This window comes from Mobula hypostoma, chromosome 10 (assembly GCF_963921235.1).
Source record: "Mobula hypostoma chromosome 10, sMobHyp1.1, whole genome shotgun sequence".
Classification (NCBI taxonomy): domain Eukaryota; kingdom Metazoa; phylum Chordata; class Chondrichthyes; order Myliobatiformes; family Myliobatidae; genus Mobula; species Mobula hypostoma.
In genome coordinates, this window is record NC_086106.1 from 94,601,287 (window position 1) to 94,625,687 (window position 24,401).

Here is a 24,401-nt window from a genome sequence, read left to right on the forward strand (position 1 = left end):
CTTGCTGGATGAATTAACAAATAGTTGTATTATGTCAGGAACAAAGGAATTGGTCGTAACCTTCCTGACCAGAGCGTGGTAACGAACATGAACGGTAAAACAGCCGTGATCGAATGGTGGAGCAGAATCGATGGACCGAATGGCCTAATCTGCTTCTAAATTTTATGGCCATTGACCTGAAAACTGAACTCTTTCTCTTTTCGCGAACGTTGCCTATGTGCTGAGTTGGTTTAGCATTTTCTGTGTTTATTTCTAGTTTTCAACATCTACATTATTCCTGTAGAAAGTCACGTAACTGTATTCCCCCGAGATTCGGATGTTATCTTAACTAAGATAGCAACGTTATCACTCAGTTCCTCTAATAACACAACTACATTTCCCAGTAATCATGCGTACTTGACCGGAAAAGAAGCAAATTTCCGGAGTCGGCGACTGCTAGGTCGCTAGGAAGCCGACTCCGGCTATAAACAGAACGGGAAGGCAGTGGGTGAAATGGAAGCGATCAGGAGGGTGAATATGTAGTTTATTCCCTATGAAGTTCAACAGCCGTTGGTTATACTTAGTGTTCTGTGAGAGAGGAGACAGTTATTGACAGGGTTTGGTGTCAGGATGACTAGGGCCTGCTGAGAGGGAAGGAATCACCCAGGCGGTGCTCGGGGCGGGGGGCAGTGACCGGGCTGGCTCGGGAAGGCTAGAACAAGGAGTTGCTGTATCATTTCTGTTAAGGTATATTACATAACCACTGCAAGCGCTTTTGCAGCGCAAAAAAAAAGCACGACCGATTAAGATCTAGCGTTGGCTGCGTTTCCAACGTTAGTGCATAACATCTGCCCATAAGCCTATCTTCAGTGTGTGCGTCTACAGTCAGAGCCTTGCAGACTGCTGAGTAGGTTCCTTTATTCAAAATCAAGGGCTTTCGCAGATCGAATTCGGGCCCGAGACTCGTCTCCCATCCTACCCCCCACGCCCCCACCCGGTCTCCAACACCGCAATCAATCCTCTTTCCTCCGTCTCCAGTCTATATTAATTGCAGCATTTTAAAAGAACACAGCTGCTGCAAGATGTCATCTGCACCTATTGATAAGGTACGTTTCTGATTATGATTATTATATGGTTGGCTAAGTTGGCAGTTTTATTTTCACCGATTTGACAGCCCCCGTTTCTTGGGCGGGGTGCGTTGCTGGTGGTTAATTGAATTTATTTTACTTTGGAATTATTCGATTGCAGTGAAAGAAGATGTAGACTGTCGAGGGTTGTGTTGCTTTGGTTTAGCAAGTGAGAATGAAGCGAAGAATAAGATTGTTCTGTTTATAACAGAAGACAGAAAGAATCCATTGGTAGATCCGATGTTTAACTGAAATTCGGAAATTACACTGAGTTAGCGTTGCAGTTTTATTGCTACAGTGACCTGGATTTGATCCTGACCTTGGTTACAGTCTATGTGGAGTTTGCGTGTTCTCCCAGTAAATTTATTGCTTTCCTTTGGGTACTGAATTTCCTTTTGATTCTTAAAGATATGCAGTTTATTAGGCCTATTGGCTCTTGTAAATTGCCCATTGTTTAAAAAAATCGGTGGAGCTAATAAGCATATGTGAAAATTAGTTGGGGAGTGAGAATAGGCGAGAGGAATAAATGTGGATTGAGACTGATGGATTGCTTTGAGAGCTGGTGCAGATTTAATAAGCAGAATGGTAGTCTGCTGCACCTTAAAATACAAAGAAACCAGATTCAATGTCAAATAAGTATTCTGGAAGCAGAAAGTAGAGGTTGGGGAATGGTTAATGTAGAAATGGTAGAATAAATGTGAAGATAGTGAAAAGATGTATTTGTTTCTGTTTATTGTGTTGCAGAAGTTTGTGCTGGGATTGAAAGAGGGAAGAAATTCCCAAGTAGAGGGTGCAAACTGTTGGTCAAAGGGTGTCAATATAGGAATGATGGCAAAGGGTTTATTCCGAGAACAAATTTTCTGCATCAACATTCAAGTGATGGAGCATCTTTTGCCTTTGGGAGCGGTGGTTGCTTTAGGAAGCAGGGTGGATAGGAGGCTGTGTCCTGATAAATATGCAAAGCAGAAAGGAAATAAATGAGAAAATGTTAGTGGTTTACTTGGCATGAGGCAATGATAATCATCTTGATAACCCTTTGGAAATTAGCAGATGCCATATTACAAAGTTTTCTCTTCCCTAAGAAGAGTTTGCTGTTGAGGGAATAAATTGGCAAGGAACAGCAATGTTCCTATCTACTTGTTGGTAGATATGGAAAACATTTGAACAAGAAGAATGTAACTGGTTTGGGCTCTTCAAGCAGGTGTTCTATTCATGCAAATAGACACGCTGGGGATTTCTGCTATGTATTGGGTACAATGTTTCATTGTTAAAATCTGACGTCTATTAACGGAAGGACATTTAATCATATGACATCAGCCTAGTGTCCATAAGTTCTGTCATAGAACTTGATTGAATTCAAAGCATTTTTGACCCATGGGGAGGCTGTGCATGGAATTAGAGCAGAAAGCTATGAGCCAGTGGAAGTCAAACGTGTGGTTTTATATGGGTTGAAGAGCATATCTTTGGAGCCCTTTAAGCTCTTCCACAGGATGTGGGTTTAATCTGGAGAGGGACAGAATTTTCCAGCAGGTTTCCAGTTGAGAATACTTTGGTCTAGTTCAGTTTATTCATGGCAAGATTCGTGATGCCTTAGGCATACTTGCTGCACTATTATTTTGTATTCTGGGACAGAATGCATCATGTTGGTCAAACCTCATTTTGGGTGAAGGTATAGGAAAGATGTGATGGTGCTGGAGAAGGGTACATGGGATATTCACCTTGGGATGTTGCCTAGGATGGAGCAGTTCAGTTATGAGGAGAAGCTAGGTCTTTTCTTCCTGGAGTGGAATAAATTAGAGGGAATGAGATTGAGATGTATACAGTTGTAAAGAATGTAGATAAGATAGACTACAGGAATCTTATCAGTAGTAAATAAAAAGAGAGGACATGAGTTTGAGGGAACAGGGAATACATTCAGAGAGAATATAAGGAGGCCGACCTTCACCCAGAGAGTGGTAAATATGTGGAATGAATTGCCTGAGAGTGGTTCACTATAGCATTTAAGAAGTGTCTGGATGAACACTAGAATGAACAGATGATCACATTTGGACATTTGAGAAAGACCTTTTGTGATAGTACTGAGAATATCTAGATCCATTCATTAGGGGCAAAGAAGTTCAGCATGAATGGCAAAGGAGAGCCCTTTTTCCCCACTAACCCAAACATTGGCCTTGTTCAACATCTGTCCCACCTCTAGGTCTCCCGTTGGGCTGATCAGTCACCTTAAAAATCCACAGTGGAGTGGAAGCAAATCATCCCTGACCCAACGCTCTGTCCCAAGATTGGTTTTCTCTTTCTTCACTAGCTTTGGTGTTGGTCATTGGTGAAGTGGTATCTTGTAAACTTGTGTCGGCACAACCACAACACTCCACGTGCGTTGACTGCTGGTCTGTAGTTGCCACAGAGATTAAACACGTGAAGCTAAATGTTGCGATGTGCACAAAAGCCTTTAAGTCCTTTCTAGCCAGCTGAAAGCACTGGCCTGCATTTGCAGGAGATAGCAGTTGCCATTCCAGTCTCCTCCCTGACATGTGCCATGTCAATCTTTCCTATGATTTGATTTTCATCATTCTCTTTCTGTAAACACTGTCCGTTCTAGGGAAACGGGAATCCACATCCACACCTTGAGTACAGACCCATTGTCTGGATGGAAGAGACTAAAGCTTTCAGTGCAAGCAGTAACTATTCTGCAGGGGTTTGGGTGACTCCTGGTTCGATTATGTCGTTACTGTGGGTTACAGTTTCCCACTTGTTCTGAAAGTTATCTCTATATGTGATATTTTTTTCCCTTGGGGAAAAGATGCATCATGGTGATGGAAAAAGATTAGGTCCAATTTTTTTTCATCAACATCTGTCTAACTGGCTCAAAACTTATGATCTCTGCCCTATGTTTCTGAGGTCTGGATTATTCACAGCAAACATCTCAAGAAATATTTGATCAAAGCTCTCCAAAATGTTCCTAGCTCTGTGGGAGGATGAGCAAATCAACGCCAGCATCCTTTCTCAGGCCAACATCCCCAGCATTAAAGTCCAGGATTTTCTGCCAGCTACATTGGGCCAACCGTGTTGCTCAGCTGTCCAACGCAAGAATATTAAAACATACTTCTTTTCTGAGCTCTGTCATAAAAGATGTGCAGGTCGTTAAAGAGGAAAATATCAGGATGTTTTCAAAGCTTATTGCATCATCTGCACTAACTCCTGGCTCATGACTTCTCAAGTGAAGAAGTAGCTTTTAAGATGGGCTACTGAGCACCTTGATCATCAGGAACACTCAGAAGGCCTTTGTGAGTCATGGAAGGAGAGAGCACCTCACAAGATACCCAGTTGCCTGTCCAGTCAGTCCCGCAATAATAATGAAGTCATTACCGACTTCAGGATTTACAAAACTGGAGTGGAAGTAAATCTCCTTTGATTCCTGAAAGACTACTTAAGGACAAGAAGATGAAGGGACTAAATTAGTGCTAGTTGTGTGGAGCATGCAGAGGGGCTGCAACAAAAATATTTGTTTGGCTTTGTGAAACATTGAATTATAATCTAACCTTTTTAAAGTTTGATCCTTTACATTTTGTGCATCGTGGCAGCACCTTTCCAGAACGGCTAATTGTGTGGCCAAAGCATTCTAAGGTTTGCTGATTCCACTTGATGTAATTGCATACATTTGTCAATTAGTCACAGATGAAAGATGGCATCACATCTTGTAAGATTATAAACTCCAAGCTGACCAATTGCACCATAGGTCTACCACGTCAGCATTGACACCACATATTAGTGTTGCATAAAGCAAAGAGAAAATACAATTTATGGCTCATACCTGCCTGACCTACTGAGTTCCTCCAGCGTTTTGTGTATGTTGCATTGAAAAGGTGTTCAGTTTTGCTTGATTTCAACTTTTGAGTTAACTATGCAAAATCTGGCAACATTTTTTAAAAAACTTTACTCCTGAATTAGTTCCTGCTTAAAACCAAAACTAGTGTTCAGTGATTTTTGAAGTTTTTAGGAGTAGTAATCTTTGGAATTATTAAGAGGGTTGAAGTTCCCAAGTATTCTGTATTCACTGTACTTTAAAGCACACCTGCGAGGAACAGCATTTCACCTAGGAATTTGAAATGCTTACACAATTTACTGTACAATGTTTTTTACACTTATAAGAACTAATTAGCAGGAAGGAATTGCAGACCCTGACAAGATTAAAATTAACAGCAGAAATAGTAAAATAAGTTATTTTACAATTTTTGCTTCTGCACTTTGAGAACAATAACATTCCTTACCTTGTTTGGTTCCCATTTCAAAAGTATTCTCGTTTAGTTTGATGAAGTACAAGATCAAGGAGCCACTTAAGTGTAATTGTAAACAAAACTAGTTTTTCTAAAGCCCAGAAGGCAAAACAGCAGAAAAGTGAATATTTTAATGCACCTGGACGAAACCAGTTATATTTCATTACTCAGTCTAGAATTTTATCTACCTGATTGTTATGTGATTATTTTTTTATTACATTGAATGATGTTTAGTTAGAATTGTACTCATTATTAAATACAATCCCATACCAGTGCTGGAAACTAATAGGTATAGGAAGTCTTGAGTGATAAAACCTCATTTAAGGTGTCATTTCAGCCATGAGTTTAACAAAATGATACTTAATCCACTGTTGAAGTATGATTGGTTGTAAAATAATGTGTTTCTTTCCATAAGCTATTGAAAACACTGAACCATTTTCTGATTTAATGCATGATATGTAAACTACTTGACATGCAGGAAAGATATGTGCTCCATATTGTTGTTTGCCAAAGGACCAACAATGCTTAATATGCTATGCAGTAATGCATAGTTTATGTAATTGTTGAAGCAAGATGTCAGGTGAAGTGGTTAAACCTGGTAATCTGGTTAGACCACATTCTATATATAACTGCATCTTAGGCTGCTGAGTAATCGTTAGAAGATGGTGGCTAAAAGTGCCATAACCTAATTTCTGGAATCAAGAAAACTCTCGTATAGATTGAGCATTTCAAGAAGTCATTTTTTTTTTCCGGAGAGAACCTTTTCCTGCATATCATTAAATTTCTGTTGCATGTTTAAAATTAAATTTGGGAATAGTACAGTGATGTCAAATTGACTGATGGTAAAGTATTTTTCTTCCCTGGAAATGACAGCGGGTGGCATGGTGCTGCAAGTACGTATTGTCACTGTCTTTCAGCTCCTGTAATCTGGTTCTGCCCTCTGAAGCTTCCTATGTTGAGTTCGCATGTTCATCCTGTGACCCTGAAGATGTGCTGGTTCTTTTGCTAACTGTAAATTGCTCCTTTGAAGGTAGTTGGTCGCAAAATTTGATGTTATTTATTAATGGCCATGGTTTCTAGGGAAACTAATGAGGGATTGGAATTGTTCTGAGGGAACATAAAATTGATAGGTTAAATGGTCATCTCAAGGCAAACCCCATACTCATTTTTAAGATAAGCTTGTTGAGGGGGAAAACTTTGGAATCATTTGGAAAGGATTTGACATACAGTGCTGGAATGTTAGGATCTTTCTCTATGCAAGTTATTCCGGGGCAAAGCAGTCTGATTGCAGTAGATTGCTACTTAGAACGTTTACTGCTTCCATCGTCTTAACAGGTCGCCTTTGATAGTTTGCATCTCAATGCTAACTTTGACCTTTTTTTCTGGAAGGATATGCCATGAGGTTTTTTTCATTTTCTTTCTTTTTAAATCTTTTTATTAAATAAGTATACAAAAAGGTAAGCCATATAGACACTAATACATTGTTAGAATATAATAAAATTACAGAAGATATTAATACAAAAAAATACTACAAACAATGTAATTTAAACATAACATACCAAGGTAACATAATAGTATACTAATTTTATATATATATCAATGGAGAAAAAGAAAAAAAAAACCCAAAAAAAAACCCACCGTGCAACTAACTGAAAGCAACGCAAAGCAATGGGCTAACTTGAAACCAAACAGAGTTAAACTTAAAATCACGTCCTCAATCCCGACCTCCATTAAAAACAGTGAAAAAAACAAGAAGGGTATATATTACACTAAATGAAAATATTGAATAAAAGATCTCCAGGTCTGTTCAAATTTAAATGAGGAGTCATAAAGATTGCTTCTAATTTTCTCCAAATTCAAGCATAATATCGTCTGAGAAAACCAAAAAAAGGTAGTTGGAGCATTAAGCTCTTTCCAATGTTGTAAGATACATCTTTTCGCCATTAAAGTAAGAAATGCAATCATTCTACGGGCTGAAGGGGAGAGATTACTGGAAATTTTAGGTAGTCCAAAGATATCAGTAATAGGGTGAGGAGAGATATCTATATTCAATACCTTGGAGATAATATTAAAAATGTCTCTCCAAAAAGTTTCCAAAGTAGGGCAAGACCAAAACATATGAGTTAAAGAGGCTATCTGCCCCGGACATCTATCACAAAAAGGATAAATATGAGAATAAAAGCGCGCTAACTTATCTTTGGACAAATGTGCTCTATGAACAACTTTAAATTGAATTAGGGAATGTTTAGCACAGATAGAGGAAGTATTGACTAATTGTAAAATCTGCCCCCAGTCATCCACAGAAATGGTAAACCCCAATTCCTGTTCCCAATCTACCCTAATCCTATCAAATGGAGCTTTCCTAAGTTTCATAATAATATTATAAATCATAGCCGATGCACCTTTCTGACATGGATTAAGGTTGATTATAGTATCTAAAATGTATGTAGGAGGAAGCATTGGAAAGGAAGAAAGTATAGTACTTAGAAAATTTCTAACTTGTAAATATCTAAAAAAATGTATTCTTGATAAGTTATATTTATTAGATAATTGTTCAAAAGACATAAGGGAACCATCTAAAAATAAATCCAAAAACCGTGAAATACCCTTAGTCTTCCAAATTTGAAAAACACGATCTGTAAAAGAGGGAGGAAAAAATATGTTACCTAAAATAGGAATCGCTAACCCAAATTGATTAAGATCAAAAAATTTTCTGAATTGAAACCAAATACGCAAGGTATATTTAACTATCGGGTTAGACACCTGTTTAAGGCGTTTCCAATCAAAAGGAAGAGAGGAACCTAAAATAGAGCCAAGTGTAAAACCCTGAACAGATTGTAATTCCAATACTACCCATTTAGGAATGGATAGTATATCCTGGTCCAGTAACCAGAATTTCATATGTCGAATATTAATTGCCCAATAATAAAATCTAAAGTTAGGTAATGCTAAGCCTCCATCTCTCTTAGCTTTCTGTAAATGTATTTTACCCAGTCTCGGGTTTTTATTCTGCCAAATAAATGAAGAAATTTTAGAGTCAACTTTGTCAAAAAAAGATTTTGGAACAAAGATTGATAATGCCTGAAATATATATAAAAATTTTGGCAAAAAAAAACATCTTAACTGCATTAATACGACCAATCAAAGTTAAATATAAAGGAAGCCATTTAGATGAAAGTTAAGTAATATGGTCTATTAATGGTAAAAAGTTAGTCTTAAATAAATCTTTGTATTTACAAGTAATTTTAATCCCAATATATGAAAAATAATTATTAATCAATTTAAATGGAAATTTATAATATAAGGGAAGTTGTTTATTAATCGGAAAGAGTTCACTCTTACTAAGATTTAATTTATAACCTGAAAAAAGACCAAATTGTGCTAATAACTCTAAAACAGCCGGGATGGATTTTTGAGGATTAGAAATATATAAAAGTAAATCATCAGCATAGAGTGATAATTTATGGGACTTTAAGCCCCGAGTTATCCCAGTAATATTTGGAGATTCTCAAATGGCAATTGCAAGAGGTTCTAATGCAATATCAAATAATAAGGGGCTAAGAGGACAGCCTTGTCGAGTACCTCGAAAAAGAGGGAAAAAAGGTGAACTTAAAGAGTTAGTACGGACCGAGGCCACAGGAGAATAATATAAGAGTTTAATCCAGGATATAAATTTCAAGCTGAAATTAAACCTTTCAAGCACCTTAAATAAATAAGGCCATTCTACTCTATCAAAAGCTTTCTCGGCATCTAAAGAGATAACACACTCAGGAACATGTTGTGAGGGAGTATAAACGATATTTAACAGTGTACGAATATTATAAAAAGAGTAACGACCTTTAATAAAACCCGTTTCGTCTTCCGAAATAATAGAGGGAAGTACTTTTTCTAATCTATTTGCTAATAACTTAGAAAAAACTTTAGAATCAACATTTAATAAAGATATTGGTCTATAAGATGCACATTGAGCAGGATCTTTATCCTTCTTTAATATTAAAGAGATTGACGCTCTATTAAAAGATTCAGGAAGTTTACCAAGTTTCAATGAAGCCTCAAAAACCCTACAGAGCCAAGGGATTAATGAAGGAGCAAAACATTTATAAAATTCTACGGTAAACCCATCAGGGCCAGGAGCTTTCCCCAAATTCATAGAGAAAATAACATTCTTAATCTCATCCATGGTAATAGGAGTATGTAACATAGAAGCCATATCCTGTGAAATCTCAGGGAAGTCTAAATTATCTAAAAAATCATTCATATATTTAGAATCTCGAGGAGACTCTGATTGATATAAGGAAGAGTAAAAATCACAGAAGGTTTGATTAATCCCCACATGATCAAGTATTAGTCGATCATTTTGGTTATAAATCTGATTAATTTGAGATTTAGCATAATTAGACTTCAATTGATTAGCCAACAGTTTACCAATTTTGTCACTGTGTACATAAAATTCACTTCTTGTTTTCTTTAATTGGTTTACAATCGAGGACGAGAGTAATAAACTGTGTTCCATTTGAAGTTCAGTTCTTTGTTTATGTAACTCCTCAGAAGGAGCTATAACATATTTCTTATCAATTTCCTTAATCTTGTCCACAATTACCAACTCCTCCTGCTTCTGCTTCTTCCTCAAAGCAGCAGAATACGGGATAATCTGACCACGAGGTTTTTTTCATTTTCAATTGTGAATATTAAGCAATAAATCAACATTGTATTCATGTTCATATAGGAGAAAATGGCAATTAGGCTTTATAATAGCAGTGAAAGTATAGGGGTTCCCTGAATTATAAATGACCCGATTTATGAAATCTGACTGCAAATTCTCCCATATAATTTTTCAAGCTAGTAATGCCTTGTGTTGTTCATTTTGACTGGGCACAATATACACTCAGTGGCCACTTTATTAGATACACCTTTCAACCCATTGTGGTCTTCTACTGTAGCCCACCCACTTAAAGGTTTGATGTGTTGTGCGATCGGAGATGCTCTTCCGCACACGGTTATTTGAGTTACTCTCTCTTCCTGACAGCTTGAACCAGTCTGACCATTCTCTTCTCTTCTGCCACAATCTACACTGAAAGTCACTTAGATCACATTTCTTCCCTATTCTGATGTGTGGTCTGAACAACTAAAACCCCTTGACCACGTCTACATGCTTTTATGCATTGAGTTACGACCACATAATTGGCTGAATAGATATTTGCATTAATAAGCAGATGCCATAGAGGGAGTACAAAGAAGGTTCACCAGATTGATTCCTGGGATGGCAGGACTTTCATATGATGAAAGACTGGATCGACTAGGCTTATACTCTCTGGAATTTAGAAGATTGAGGGGGGATCTTATTGAAACATATAAAATTCTAAAGGGATTGGACAGGCTAGATGCAGGAAGATTGTTCCCGATGTTGGCGAAGTCCAGAACGAGGGGTCACGGTTTGAGGATAAAGGGGAAGCCTTTTAGGACCGAGATGAGGAAAAACTTCTTCACACAGAGAGTGGTGAATCTGTGGAATTCTGTGCCACAGGAAACAGTTGAGGCCAGTTCATTGGCTATATTTAAGAGGGAGTTAGATATGGCCCTTGTGGCTAAAGGGATCAGGGGGTGTGGAGAGAAGGCAGGTACAGAGTTCTGAGTTGGACGATCAGCCATGATCATACTGAATGGCGGTGCAGGCTCGAAGGGCCGAATGGCCTACTCCTGCACCTATTTTCTATGTTTCTATGTACCTAATAAAGTGGCTGCTGAGTATATTTTCTACTAGTTTAATTAATGTTAGGATTATTCAATGACATGAAAGAATTTAAAGCAAATGTATATAGAGTGATTCAGGTTGATTACTATAGAAAAATGGACATTTCTGATTTGCAGAGAAATTGGCTTATGAACAGTGCTCAAGATGTTGAAGGGCAGGAGTTGTTTAAACAGACAGCCATGGCTAAAACTAGGAAATTAGCTCCATGCACACAGGAGTGATATGTATATTTGCAGTATTGGGGTTCATTACTTCAGTGAAGAAGTGCATTACTTTATTGTTATCTTATTGACGACAGAGTTACAGAGCTAATAAGCTGCAAAAGTGTTTTTCTGATGTTTCAGGAAGTTGGATTCTTAGGCAATATATACAGTGGTTAACTGTAACATTCTGTTAAGTAATTCTGAGTCAATTTTATGGACTTGGTATGTGTTTCTTGCCAGTTTTCCTGAGCGGTTGATTACTTTAAAAGGCTGTGGTGTAATTGTAAATAGCTTTTTGTTAATATGCTTAGGGTTGCAAAACTATTAAAAGAAAAGTTAATCTCATGGTTTTGGCCATGGCTCTGTGTTTAAGTCAACCTCCCCCTATAATGAGGCAACCAAAGTTGAATGCAATACTCCAGATATGACCAAACTATACTTTATACAGCTGCAACATAACTTCCCAATTCTTATAGTTCCTGAACTAATAAAGACAAGCCTGCCTTTACCACCCTATCAGCCTGTGTAGGAACTTTCAGGGAGCTGAGGATTTGGATTCCAAGGTCCCTCTGTACATCAACACTTGCATCATACAGCAGGTGCTCTCTACAGTTACCCAGTGAGGTAACTGTAGCCTGTGACCAGGAGCAGATATCATCAGGTGGTGCCCAACTGTCATAGAGTGTTTCAACTCTTAACCGCTACACTCTCCAGCTGACAGGTCAGCAGTGGTGGCCAAGCCACTGCCCATCTGTTCCTGATTTCCAGCTCAACTCTAACCTGCTCCATATCCAGCAAGAGGCTCTTTCTACTTTCTCCCCCATCCTGTGAGCTGCTTGGTTCTTACTCTTTTCATCAAGGCCCAGCACAGACAGCAACCTCCATGCCGACCTTGCGGGGAACCCCCTACAGCCAATCTCCATGGGAATAGCCACATCTGCCATCCTTTGTCCCTGCTGTCCTTGACTAAGGACTGGTACTTCAGGGCCTTCCCCTCATGAGCCTCCCTGCGTCCTTCCTCTCGTGGTACTGTGAGCTCCACTAGGATGATTTTCTTGTCTTTGAAGGACCATAGTATGATGTCTAGTCGAAGTGTGGTTTGCAGCTTCTGTCCCACATTGACCGTCATCTCCCTTGATTTGGCAGTTTGCAGCAGATTGGATTTAGGTCTCTTTGATATGACTGGCATGATGAAAATGACGGCCCTGTTTGCCTCTCTGCCAGCTGGTCTCTTTTAACACCTCTCCTGATCTAGTGTGTCAGCAAGGGACAGCAGGACCTTGTCAAAGGGCCATCTATACCATCCTTGTGTTAAAGCTGTTTTGCATCCTGACAGTATGTGTGCCAGTGAACCCCACTGACCCTTTACATTTGATCTTCCAAAGTGCAACATTCCTCATTTTCACTCGCGATCCTGAAGATCTTGGAAATGTTGAGCAACACACACAAAATGCTCCAGTGTGCTTTAGGGATGTTGAAGTCATCCACGACAACAATGCTATTGTTTTTACACCTTTCCCTAATCTGTATGCATATCTCTTCCTCAATGTCCAGCTGGATTAGGGGGTTTGTAGTATAATCCCATAGGCTACTTACACCTCCTACTAGCTCTTCTTTCAGTTAGTCCTGACGAAGGGTCTTGGCCCGAAACGTCATCTCTTCCTATAGATGCTGCCTGGCCTGCTGCGTTCACCAGCAACTTTGTGTGTTGCTTGGATATCCAGCATCTGCAGAATTCCTCGTGTTTACTTACACCTTTCTTATTTTTGGGTTCTACCCATGTAGACTCAGTGATGAGCCTTCCATTATGCCCTTCCTGATAGAAGTTATGACATTGTTTGTAATCAGTAGCGCGACTGCACACACCCCTACCCACCATCCCACCTCCTTCTCTATTTATTTTTGAAAGATCGAAAGGCTGGGACAATAAGCATCCACTCTCAACTAAGTCACTGTTATAACATAACATTATAGTTCCACATGCTGATCCATGTTCTCAGTTCATCACCCGTACTCACAATACCCCTAGTGTTAAAACACACAGACTTCAACCCATCTGTCCCATTCTACCCAACTCCTGCCTGTTCTTACTGGTCGCGACATTCACCAACTGTGCCTCCATAAGAGAGAAAATTTCCAAAAGTAGAGAGAGGGAGGAGACTCCTCATTCATGAGGATGAATGTATGTGCATATGTCAGACTTTTGTATTTATAGTTTTATGGAAGCTCACTCATATGTAGGGATGCCCATAAATTGGGGATTTGTAACTCAGGGATGGCCTGTACTTTGCGGTTTAAGGAAATGTGCTGTGCTCGATTTCTATGAAGAATTTAAAAAAAAGTCCAGTTATGACTGTTTTGAGTCAAGTCGAGCCACTTATTTTGGCCTTGTTTTGCCCAAAGAAGAACTGAAGGGCTCTTTCTGGCACTGTGTTCTTATTGTGGTGGATCATTTATCCAGTTTAGTTTGAAACCTCAGCAGGTTGATTGACCATGGAGCTGGATATTGTTGATCAGGACAGAACCTAATGCCTATTTTATCTGATGAAAGGTCTCGGCCTGAAACGTCGACTGCACCTCTTCCTAGAGATGCTGCCTGGCCTGCTGCGTTCACCAGCAACTTTGATGTGTGTTGCCTATTTTAATCTGATTTGGTCTAAGTAAGAGGAAATTTATACTGTCACTTTCTGGGTGGAAAAGATGGTTCAGATATTTAATAATTTTTTTAATTTTAAAAATGAGGGGAGACCTTCATGAGTTTTTTTAGCCTCACACTCAGCAGGTTGCTGGGTGGTCTCCTGCGTACTCGACCAACTGCTCCCTAAGGTGCAAGATTATTCACCTGTCACTCCTGGCTCTTGCAGAATCAAAAAAATTGTGCTCAGTATATAGCATCTACCTTCCATGAGTGCTAATTGATACTTTAGAAATGAGGGAAGTGTCTTGGATTAGTGAGTATTCACAATTGGACTTCGAATGTCCTAGCTCTCTTCGGTTTGGATACTTTGTCAAGTCTTTTGCATGTGATTGGGTGTGTAGGACATGGACCCTAATTAAAATGCTAGCTGCATTTCCTCATTTACTGCTGCTGAAATATTTCAGAATGTGTCATTGTGTTTCAGTTTGAGACAATTACTTGTCTGGCTGTAACAGATGGTACTGCAAGGACCAGTGAAATAGGCTCCAGCTTCGCTAGAACCTATTGTTCCCAGATGTTTTGCTGATTTTGCTGTCTGTAGTCAGTGGCACCAGTTAGTTGCTTGGCAATGTAGCTTTCTTTTTTGTTTTAGTCATCTGCTTTTGCATAATTTTTAATACGTTAATTCTAAACCCTAAAGCAGGAGAAATTGAATGCCTGTTTAAATTTGGAAAATTCTTCCCTTTTGGATCCCATCTTTGTACTAGAATTGTGCGATGCAAAGGCAGCCATTCAGCCGATCATGACTGTAGTGTCCTGAAAGGAGGAGAGAGATTTATGTAGGGAATTCCAGCCTTTGCCCTTTTTTTCCTGCAGAGCCTAGGATGTTTCTTCCAATTCTCTTTTTGCCCTGTGTAATCAAATGTGCTGCTTGTGTTTTTCATATCATGCATTATAGATCATGTTGGAAAGCTACCACATTCTTTGCATCCTGTACTAATCATAAGCTAAGGTCTCAGAATGCAGAGCCACTAACAGTGTGACAATTGATTACTAAACCTTTTTCTCTCCTTGGATTAATAGGAGACCTGAGCAGACCACATTTGGAGTATTGTGAGCAGCTTTAAGACCATTCAGCTTGTCAAGACCGCTCCATCTTTCCATCACGATTAGTTTATTATCCCTTTCAACCACACTGTCCTGCCTTCTCCCCGTAACCTTTGACACCCTAATCAAAACCCATCAACTTCTGCTTTAAATATACCCAGTGACTTGGACTCCACAGCTGTCTGTAGCAATGAATTCCACAGATTCACAACCCGCTGGCTAAAGAAATTTTTCCTCATCTGTTCTAAATGGATGCCCTTCTATTCTGAAGTTATACCCTGTGGTCCTAGACTCCCCTGCTATCGGAAAACCCATCTCCACATCCATTCTATCTATCTATTGAATCAGTTTCAGTGAGTAGAAGCTCAGGGCCATAAAGTGCTCCTCATTTGCTAACCCTTTCATTCTCAGAGTAATTTTTGTGAACCTCCTCTGGACCCTCTCCAATGCCAGCACATTTTTTCTTGATAAGAGCCCAAAACTCCAAGTCTGGTCTGGCCAATGCATTATAAAGCCTCAGCATTATATCCTTATTTTTATATGCTAGTCCTCTTGAAATGAATGCTGATATTGCAGTTGCCTTCCTTACCACGAACTCAACCTTGCAAGTTAATCTTAAGGAATCCTGCATGAGGTCTCCTAAGTTCTTGGACATCTAATTTTTCAATGTTCTCCCCATTTAGAAAATAGTCTATGCCTTTATTCCTCTTACAAAATGCATGACCATATACTTCGTTCCACTATATTCTATCTGCCACTTCTTTGCTCATTTTCTCAATCTACGCCCTTCTGCAGACATTCTGCTTCCTCAACATTATCTGCCCTTCCATCTATCTTCAGAAAGCCATCAATTCCTTCATCTGAATAGAATAGACATGGAGGGATGTTTCTATTAGTGGGAGAGTCTAGGAACAAAGGGCGCAGCTTATTTCTTCAGCCAAATGTTGGTGAATATGTGGAATCCATTGCTGCAAGTGACTGTGGAGACCAAATTATTGGGTGCATTTAAAGTGGAAGTTGGTGTGTTCTGGATTAGTAAGGGCATCAAGGGTTAGAGGGAGAAGTCAGGAGAATGGGGGAATGGAGTTGAGAGGGAAGTATAAATCAGCCATCATCAAATAGGGAGAAGATGATGGGCCGAGCGGCCTAATTCTGCTCCTATGCCTTACAGTCTTCATGATAAATGTTTACTCTATTCACTAGGAGAATCCTGGCTTGCTAAAGGCCTCTGGTGGCATCTCAGAATACTGCAACACCAAAATGTTGACATGCTCTGAACTTGAAATTACACAATGAAGGTCCTGAAATTTTGGCTGTATCTTGTTAGTTAATATGAACCAGTGTAAAACGCACCTCTTGATTTCTCTTGATGGATGCTGCCTGCCTCACTGAGTTTCTTCAGCTCTTTCCTGGGTTGCTCTCAAAGAAAATCACATGAGTGTAACCTTTAAGGTCGGTTGATTTTGCTGACCAATGTCTTGCCATCAATACAGAGCTTCACAGCAATCTGCACTCAATACGTCCCGAGGAAGCTGAGTCAAACTGTAGTGCTGGTGGCAGTACGGAGAAGGGGCTTGAGATTACTTTAACAAAGAACTCAATCTTGAATGCATGACACTTTAAACGAACACTTCATGCCTTCACAGATACAAGAAAGAATGCTTTGAAGATTTAGCATTAAAAAGAATTGGGAATATTGGTTGAGTTTACAAAGTGTTCCAGGGGATGAGCCTAAATTGGGGGATTATATTCTGTCTGGTGTGATTCTGAGAGTAAGATCAACATCCTCCCTTGCCCCCCTGCCTCACAGGCAGGTCAAACTCACCCAAGGTGATACTATAGTATGTGGAGAGGGGGGAAGCCCTTAACATTTATTTTAATCTCATTGAAGTTTCGTGGTATTGGGTCAAACATAAGCAAGCTCACCAGCTTCTGATTGCTATCCATCAGTTGATACACTGGTACTCTTTCATGGAAGCAACACCGATGGTGGCCAAGGCACAAAGTGGGGACTTCATTGTCTGTCTACAAAGCAGCTTGGTAACAGTCAGTATGTCTGCAAGTGTATTGTCTGTAGAAAGTAGTGAGGTAGGAGGGGCACCATGTGTACTTAAAACCAAATTGTCAGCCTGGAGAGGCAGAAATGTAGGATGATGTACAGTGGGTAGAGTCAAGCAATCTCCTGTTCAACCGGCCATATGTTGATACTGGTGATTTAACTAGCTCACAGGAGCAGGCATCAAGAATATTTCTATCAGGGTTTGAGATGGGAATAAAATATTTGTGATCATAACCATCCAGAAGTTGCAGAGTGGGTGATTTATCTTGACTTCCTCCTGAGGTGCCCATCATCTCTAAAAGTCAATCTTCTGCCAGTTCTCTCTGTCATAAGAGTTTGACCAAGCTAGTTTCTATTCTCTGGAGTTTTGAATGAGAAGCAACCTCGTTGAAACGTACAGTATCAAACCCTCTTTTAAAAAAAGAGATTTGCTTTTTTAAATTCTGGCAAAAAAAGGAAACGTTTTCCCTGACTGATATGGTCTGAAACTAAGAGGCTATTTGGGACTAAAACAAGGAGAAATGGCTGCAATCAAATGAATCTGTGGCATTCTCTATACTGGAGGACTGAGGCAACAAACTTTTTTCATGTGTGAGGGAGTGTGCCACTTCACAAAGAAGCTGATGGGAAATATTGCCTGATTTTTTTTAGCGGGGGAGGGAGACGAGGGGCATGTTTCTGAGCACTAGTTTCAAATTTGCCTTCGTGCCACAGTCAAGCGGTGACTTCACATTGTCAGGGTGCTCAAGGAGCTTCACTCACAGCTGGAAAAGGGCACTTCAAGCTAGAATGCAAGGATATGATGATCTGTAGATGTCCCCTAATCAAGTAAGGAAACTTAACATTTGGGTTTGGTCAATCTGGAATCAGCTGTGGCTGTGTATTACCTGAGTAGACCTTTTAAAATGATCCTTCCCATACCACAGATTTCAGTATGGCTACCCATAGGCCGATGCCGGCCGATGGTGTGGTGGCTTCCGCACCAGACTTCATGGCGAGTGGTATCAGGTTTGAGTCCAGCCAGCTGCTTGCACGCTTTCCATCTGTGCGGGTTGAGTATCAAGCGAGCAACTCAGCCTTGTAAAAAAAAACAGACAAATTCTAAAGGAGCAGCAAGGTTGCTGCCCAGTGTGCCTCAAGGTATGGAAAGGAACATCAACTCATAGGCTGAAGCAGATGGTTTGAAGACTTTGTTACCCTACAGTACAACTCACTCTGCCCATAAACGTCTTCAAATTATCCATTGTCTTTCTATATGACATATAATGAAATCTAATTAATGTTGAAAAATTTTCATTGTTATTTGGAATACATTTCAGATCACTGTGTCCTTATGTAGTGTGTTCAGCAGGTACATTGAATGTCAGAGAGATGTTTACAATATACATCCTGAAACTCTTTTTCTTCGCAAACATCCATGAACAGAGGAGTGCCCCAAAGAATGAATGACAATTAAATGTTAGAACCCCAAAGCCCCCGCAACTCCCCCGCCCACGCCTAAGTAGCAGTAAAGTGACGACTCCCCCTCCCCCACCAGCAAAAAAGCACCTGCACCCTCCACCGAGCACTCAAGCGTGCAGCAAAGCATCAATAATGACGCAGACTTGCAGTTACTCCAAAGACTACTTGTTCACCTGGTAATTCAAATACCACAGGCTCTGTCCCTTCCTAATAAGGGAAATGAGGTGTCCCCATTTCACAGTGAGAGGAGAGACATAACAAAACAACTTGCTGATTTACGCTGTTAAAAGTCTGTTGCGTCACCTTTTCCGAGCTCTGTGTCCAAAGAACTCGGATCTCCGGGCACACAGCCAGCAGCCAGCTCGCTGCTTTCGATCTTCTGTGTACTCCCATGACACATCAGGGGGCACATCGACCTCGAATCCGCCTGATTCCAGAGCCACAAAATAAGGCGCACTAGTCTTCCAGGCCGCGTGCTTGGCATATTGAAAAGTGGCTGGTCGTGAGGCCCTGAGAGCGGGTCCCATTTCCGCAAAGAACTGAAGTCAGCGTGTGACTCCAGGTCAGGGTCTTCAAAAGAACCCTGAAAAGGAAAGGATTGGGTTCAAGTGCACTTTCATAAGTCTTTTGATGGCAAGTTCAGAATTCACTCCTAAACTGCTTCATCTTTCCAAAGATCAAGAGCTTTCTTGTCAGTGCTTATAGTATTCTTTTACTCATTAAACTCTCTTCGCAGGGTTCTGAAAACACCATTAATCTTTAATACCTGAGTCATAAGAGATTCTGCTGATGCTTGAAATTTTGAGCAACGCTCGCAAAATGCTGGAGAAATTCAGCACGCCAGACAACATCTATGGAAGGGAATAAATAGTTGATATTTCAGGCTGTGATCCTTCATCAGGAATGGAGAGTAATCGGGCTTCTGCCCCCTTTCTTTCCAGTCCTGAGAGTAATCGGGCTTCTGTCCCCTTTCTGAAAAGGGCATCGGCCTGAAGCATTAACAAAAATAATCATTAATATGCAACAATGTTTACTGAGAGTTGTACACTTGTGGTCAATGTGGATTATTGGTTTTGAGCAATCTTAATTTGCTTTATTTAGTGAACAGTTCATTTCTATTTCTTTCTCTGATCCACAGGTAAATCTGCGCCTTATTTTAGTTAGTGGGAAGACGCAAGAATTTGTGTTTTCACCAAATGACTCTGCTTCAGATATTGCCAAACATGTCTATGAAAACTGGCCTGTGGGTAAGTATCCTAAATACTGTTGTAACAAATGTACCAGGCGTGGAGTTAACTGGAACAAAAAAAAAATTAGTTGAAAGGGGACACTAGGGATGATGGCAGAAGGCTGGAATTTCTGGGAGCAATTTGGAAGGTGCAGGATGAATGCATCACAAAGACGAAGTATTCTAAAGGGAGGATGATGCAACTGTAGCTGACAAGGGAAGTCAAAGACAGCATAAAAGCAAAAGAGAGGGCATATAATATAACAAAATTACTGGGAAGTTAGAGGATTGGAAAGCTTTTAAAAACCAGCAGTATTACATGCAAGATACTAGCATGGATACAAGATTGGCTGAGGAGCAGGAGGCAAAGGAGTGGGAATAAAGGGAGCCTATTTTGGTTGGCTTCAGGTGGTGTTCTGCAGGAGTTGCTGTTGGACCGCTTCTTTTCACGTTATATGTCAAAGATTTGGATGATGGCATTGATGGCTTTGTGGCCAAGTTTGTGGACGATATAAAAGTAGGTGGTGTGGCAGGTAGTGTTGAAGAAGCAGGGAGTCTGTAGAAGGATATAGACAGATTGGGAGACTGGGCAAAGAAGTGGCAGAAATATAGTGTAGGGAAGTGCCCTTTGGTAGAACGAATAAAAGCATAGACTATTTTCTAAGCAAGGAAAAAATTCAACTTGAGAGTCCTTCTGCAGGATTCCCTGAAGGTTAACTTGTAGGTTGAGTCAGTCGTAAGGAAGACAAATGCAATGTTAGCGTTCATTTCAAGAGGACTAGAATATAAATGCATGGATGTAATCCTGAGGCTTTATAAAGTACTGGTTAAACTGCACTTGGAGTATTGTGAGCAGTTTAAGGTCCTTATTTAAGGAAAAGATATGCTGGCATTGGAGAGGGTCCAGAGGAGGTTCATGAGAATGATTGTGGGAGTGAAAGGGTTAATGTATGAGGAACATTTGATAGCTCTAGCTTGTACTCGCTGGAGTTTAGAACGATGAGAAGGGATCTCACTGAAACCTATTGTATATTGAAAGCCCTAGAGTGGAAGTGGAAAGGATATTTCCTGTAGTGGGTTAGTCTACGACCAAAGGGCACAGCCTCAAAATAGAGTGATGTCCATTTAGAACAAAGATGAGGAGGAGTTTCTTTAGCTAGAGAGGAATGAAATGATGGAAACTATGGCCACAGAAGTCATTAAGCATATTTAAAGTGGAGGTTGATAGGTTCCTGGTTAGTTAGGGCATCAAAGTTTATGGAGAGAAGGCAGGAGAATAAAGTTGAAAGGGAGAATAAGTCAGCCATGATGGAACAGTGGAGCAGACTCAATGGGCTGAATGGCCTAATTATGCTCCTATGTCTTATGGTCATATGGAAAACTGAAGGTATTAGTAGAGAAATGTGAAGTTAATCGAGAAATCAGAAATGTGCCACCATATTTTGCTTTGCAGCAAAGGGGAAAACATGATCATGTTGAGAAGTGCCTTGGTTTTATAATCCATGAGTTTAAAATCAGTGACTGGTGAAGCTTTTCTATCTATTGATGCAGAGCGAAGGAGAGATCTATAGAAATATTTAAGTTAAGAATAGAGGGAAAGTGCTAACTTCCCATCATAAAACTAGGTGATGAAACATTTATTAAATGGCTTCTACTGAAAACTCTGTTTAAAGGTTTTGTTTGTACAATAGAAAACTGTTAACATCTAAGCTGGGCATATTCACACGATTAACACACTGTTGGTGAATGATCAACCAGCTTTCTTATTGAAAGAACTGAGAGACTTTGGCCTGTTAGTGGGTCTGAGAGTCTTCACCAAAATTGGCAAATCACCGATTTGTAGTTTTAGAATTATCCGGCGGGCAAAGCCAGTATTGATTGCCTGTGACTTTTTTCACTTGACAAACTGATGGTCAGGAGTTACCTTGACCTGCTGAAATCCTTTTGATTGAGGTACTCCCATTGCGCAGTGGGAAAATAAGAATGACATTTGTTGAGAGAGGTATTCTTTCTCTTAGGGGAAGTTGATGATGTTGTGTGACATCATGATACTATGACACTAAAAGCATTACTGTAGTGACTGTTCTTTATGTGAATTCAACAGAGGTTATGAGATTACCAGAGGACATAATGAAATTGTTATCTATCCCATCTGACAAGAGCTGCTTAATAGCAGTGATCTGTGAGTGGAGGGAATGGAAGGGATACCGAACTTGCAGTGTCCATCGCTCAGAATTGTATCCTTGTCAGAAGAGTTCATCCAGGAATTTTTTTATACATATTATTCAACCTTTTAAAAGACCCATACTTTTATTATTTTTGCCTTAAACGAAGGCATCCAGCTTCCTCCAAACCAGTTGCAGTTGGCAGATCAATATTTGTTCTACATTTTTTTTCCATAAAACCTGTCCTTCAATGTGTTTGTACATGGTGTAACTACATTCACCATTTTGAAGCAGTCAATAATGGTCTGCAGTATTAAAGAGAGAATGGAAGTGCTTTTGTGCAGTTGCCTAAATTTTTGTTTCCTTTTTGGATATTGCAGGTTAGAGTCACAGAGTACGACTGTACAGAAACAGGTCCTTTGGCCCATCTAATCTGCGCCGATCTATTAATTTGCTTAGTCCCATTGACCCTGCACCCAGACCTAACACCTCCATAACCCTCCCATCCATGTGCCTATTCAAGTTTCTCTTAAATGTTAAAATGGACCCCACATCCACTAGTTACACACAAAAGTGACACTAATGAACATTATATTGTTATTTGATTTACGATTTAATAGAGTCATACAGCTCAGAAACAGGCTCTTTGGCCCATCTAGTCCATTCTGAACTTCTATTGTGCACCCGGATCATAGTCCTGCATACCCCTCCTATCCACGTACCTAGCTAAATCTCGCTTAAATACTGAAATTGAACCCTATCCACCACTTGCACTGGCCACTCATTCCACACTATCACCACCCTCTGAGTGAAGAAGTTCCCCCTCATGTTCCCCTGAAACATTTCACCTTTCACCCTTAACCCATGACCTTTAGGTCTCAACCAAGCTCACGGAGCTTGCATTTACCCTCCCTATGCCCCTCCTAATTTTGTATATCTCTATCAAATTTCCCCTAGCCTCTAGGGAATGAAGTTCTAACCTATTCGACCCTTTCCTATAACTCAAGTCCTGGCAATACCCTTGTAAATTTTCTCTGCTCTCTTTCAATCTTATTGATATTTTTCCTGTAGGTATGTAGGTGACCAGAAGTGCACACAAAATTCCAAATTACGACTTACCAACATCATATACACCTTCAACATAACATCCCAGCTGCTGTACTCAGTACCTTGATTTATGAAAGCCATTGTGCCAAAGACATTCTTATGGCCCCATCTACCTCTAACACCACTTTGAAGCAATTAAGGATCTGTATTCCTGGATCCCTCTGTTCTACCGCACCCCTCAGTGCCCTACCCCTCATCGTGTAAGTCCTACCCTCGTTTGTCCGCACAAAGACAACATTGCACACTTGTCTGCATTAAATTCCATCTGCCACTTTTCAGCCCATTTTCTCCAGTTGGTTCAGATCCCGCTGCAAGCTTTGATCGCATTCCTTGCTGTACTCTGTACCTCCAATTCTGATGTCATCTGCAAATCTGCTCATCCAATTTACCATATTGTCATCCAGATCATTGATTTGGATGACAAACTACAATGGCCGCAGCACCAGTTCCTGCAGCACACCACTAGTCACAGATTTCCAGTTAAAGGGACAACCATGTATTGCCACTTTCTGACTTGTGTACGAAGCCAATGTTTAACCCAATTTACAACCTCATCCTGAATGCCAAGTGACTAAACCTTCTTGATCAACCTCCCATGTGGAACCTTATCAAAAGCTTTGCTGAAGTCCATGAATACAGTATCCACTGCCTTGCCTTCCTGATAACTTTTTTGAAAAAATTCTATAAGAGTGGTTAGATATGACCTACCATTTACAAAGCGATGTGACTATCCCTAATCAGTCCCTGTCTATCCAAATACTTTTATATCTGTTCCCTTAGAATACTTCCCATAACTTTCCCACTACTGATGTCAGGCTCACCAGCCTGTAATTACCTGGCTTATTCTTAGAGACTTTCTCAAACAATGGAATAACGTTAGTAATCCTCCAATCCTCTGGCACCTCACCTGTTGCTAAGGATATTTTAAGTATCTCTGCTAGGACCCCTGCAGTTTCTACACTAGTCTCCCACAGGCTCTAAGGAACACCTTGTCAGGCCTTGTGGATTTATCCACCTAATTTGCCTCAAGACTGCAAACACCTCGTCTTCTGTAATCTGTATACAGTCCATAACCTCAGTGCTGTTTTGTCTCACTTTTACAGACCCTACAACATCTCCTAAGTAAATACAGATGCAAAAAATCTGTTTAAGCTCTACCGCATCTCTTTCGGCTCCATGCATAGATGACCACTGTGATATTCAAGAGGACCAATGTTTGTCCCATGCTATCCTTTTGTTCTTAATATATCTGTACGCAGCTCTTGAGATTCTCCTTTATCTTGTCTGCTAACCTCATGCCT

The 24,401-nt window shown here is 40.1% G+C and overlaps 1 protein-coding gene across 2 annotated transcripts in view; it reads left to right on the forward strand.

Annotated features, from left to right (window-relative positions):
- Positions 1-404: 404 nt before the first annotated feature.
- Positions 405-24,401, forward strand: part of LOC134353044 (ubiquitin-like protein 3) — a 34,270-nt gene continuing 10,273 nt past the window's right edge. The window contains exons 1-2 of one of the 2 annotated variants that reach the window (XM_063060872.1): positions 405-510; positions 19,739-19,847. In XM_063060872.1, the coding sequence (XP_062916942.1) occupies positions 493-510; positions 19,739-19,847 (127 nt within the window). In that variant the 5' untranslated portion in view covers positions 405-492. Of the gene's footprint in view, positions 1,086-19,738; positions 19,848-24,401 lie in introns of both variants that reach the window. The other variant, XM_063060871.1, reaches the window with a different exon arrangement.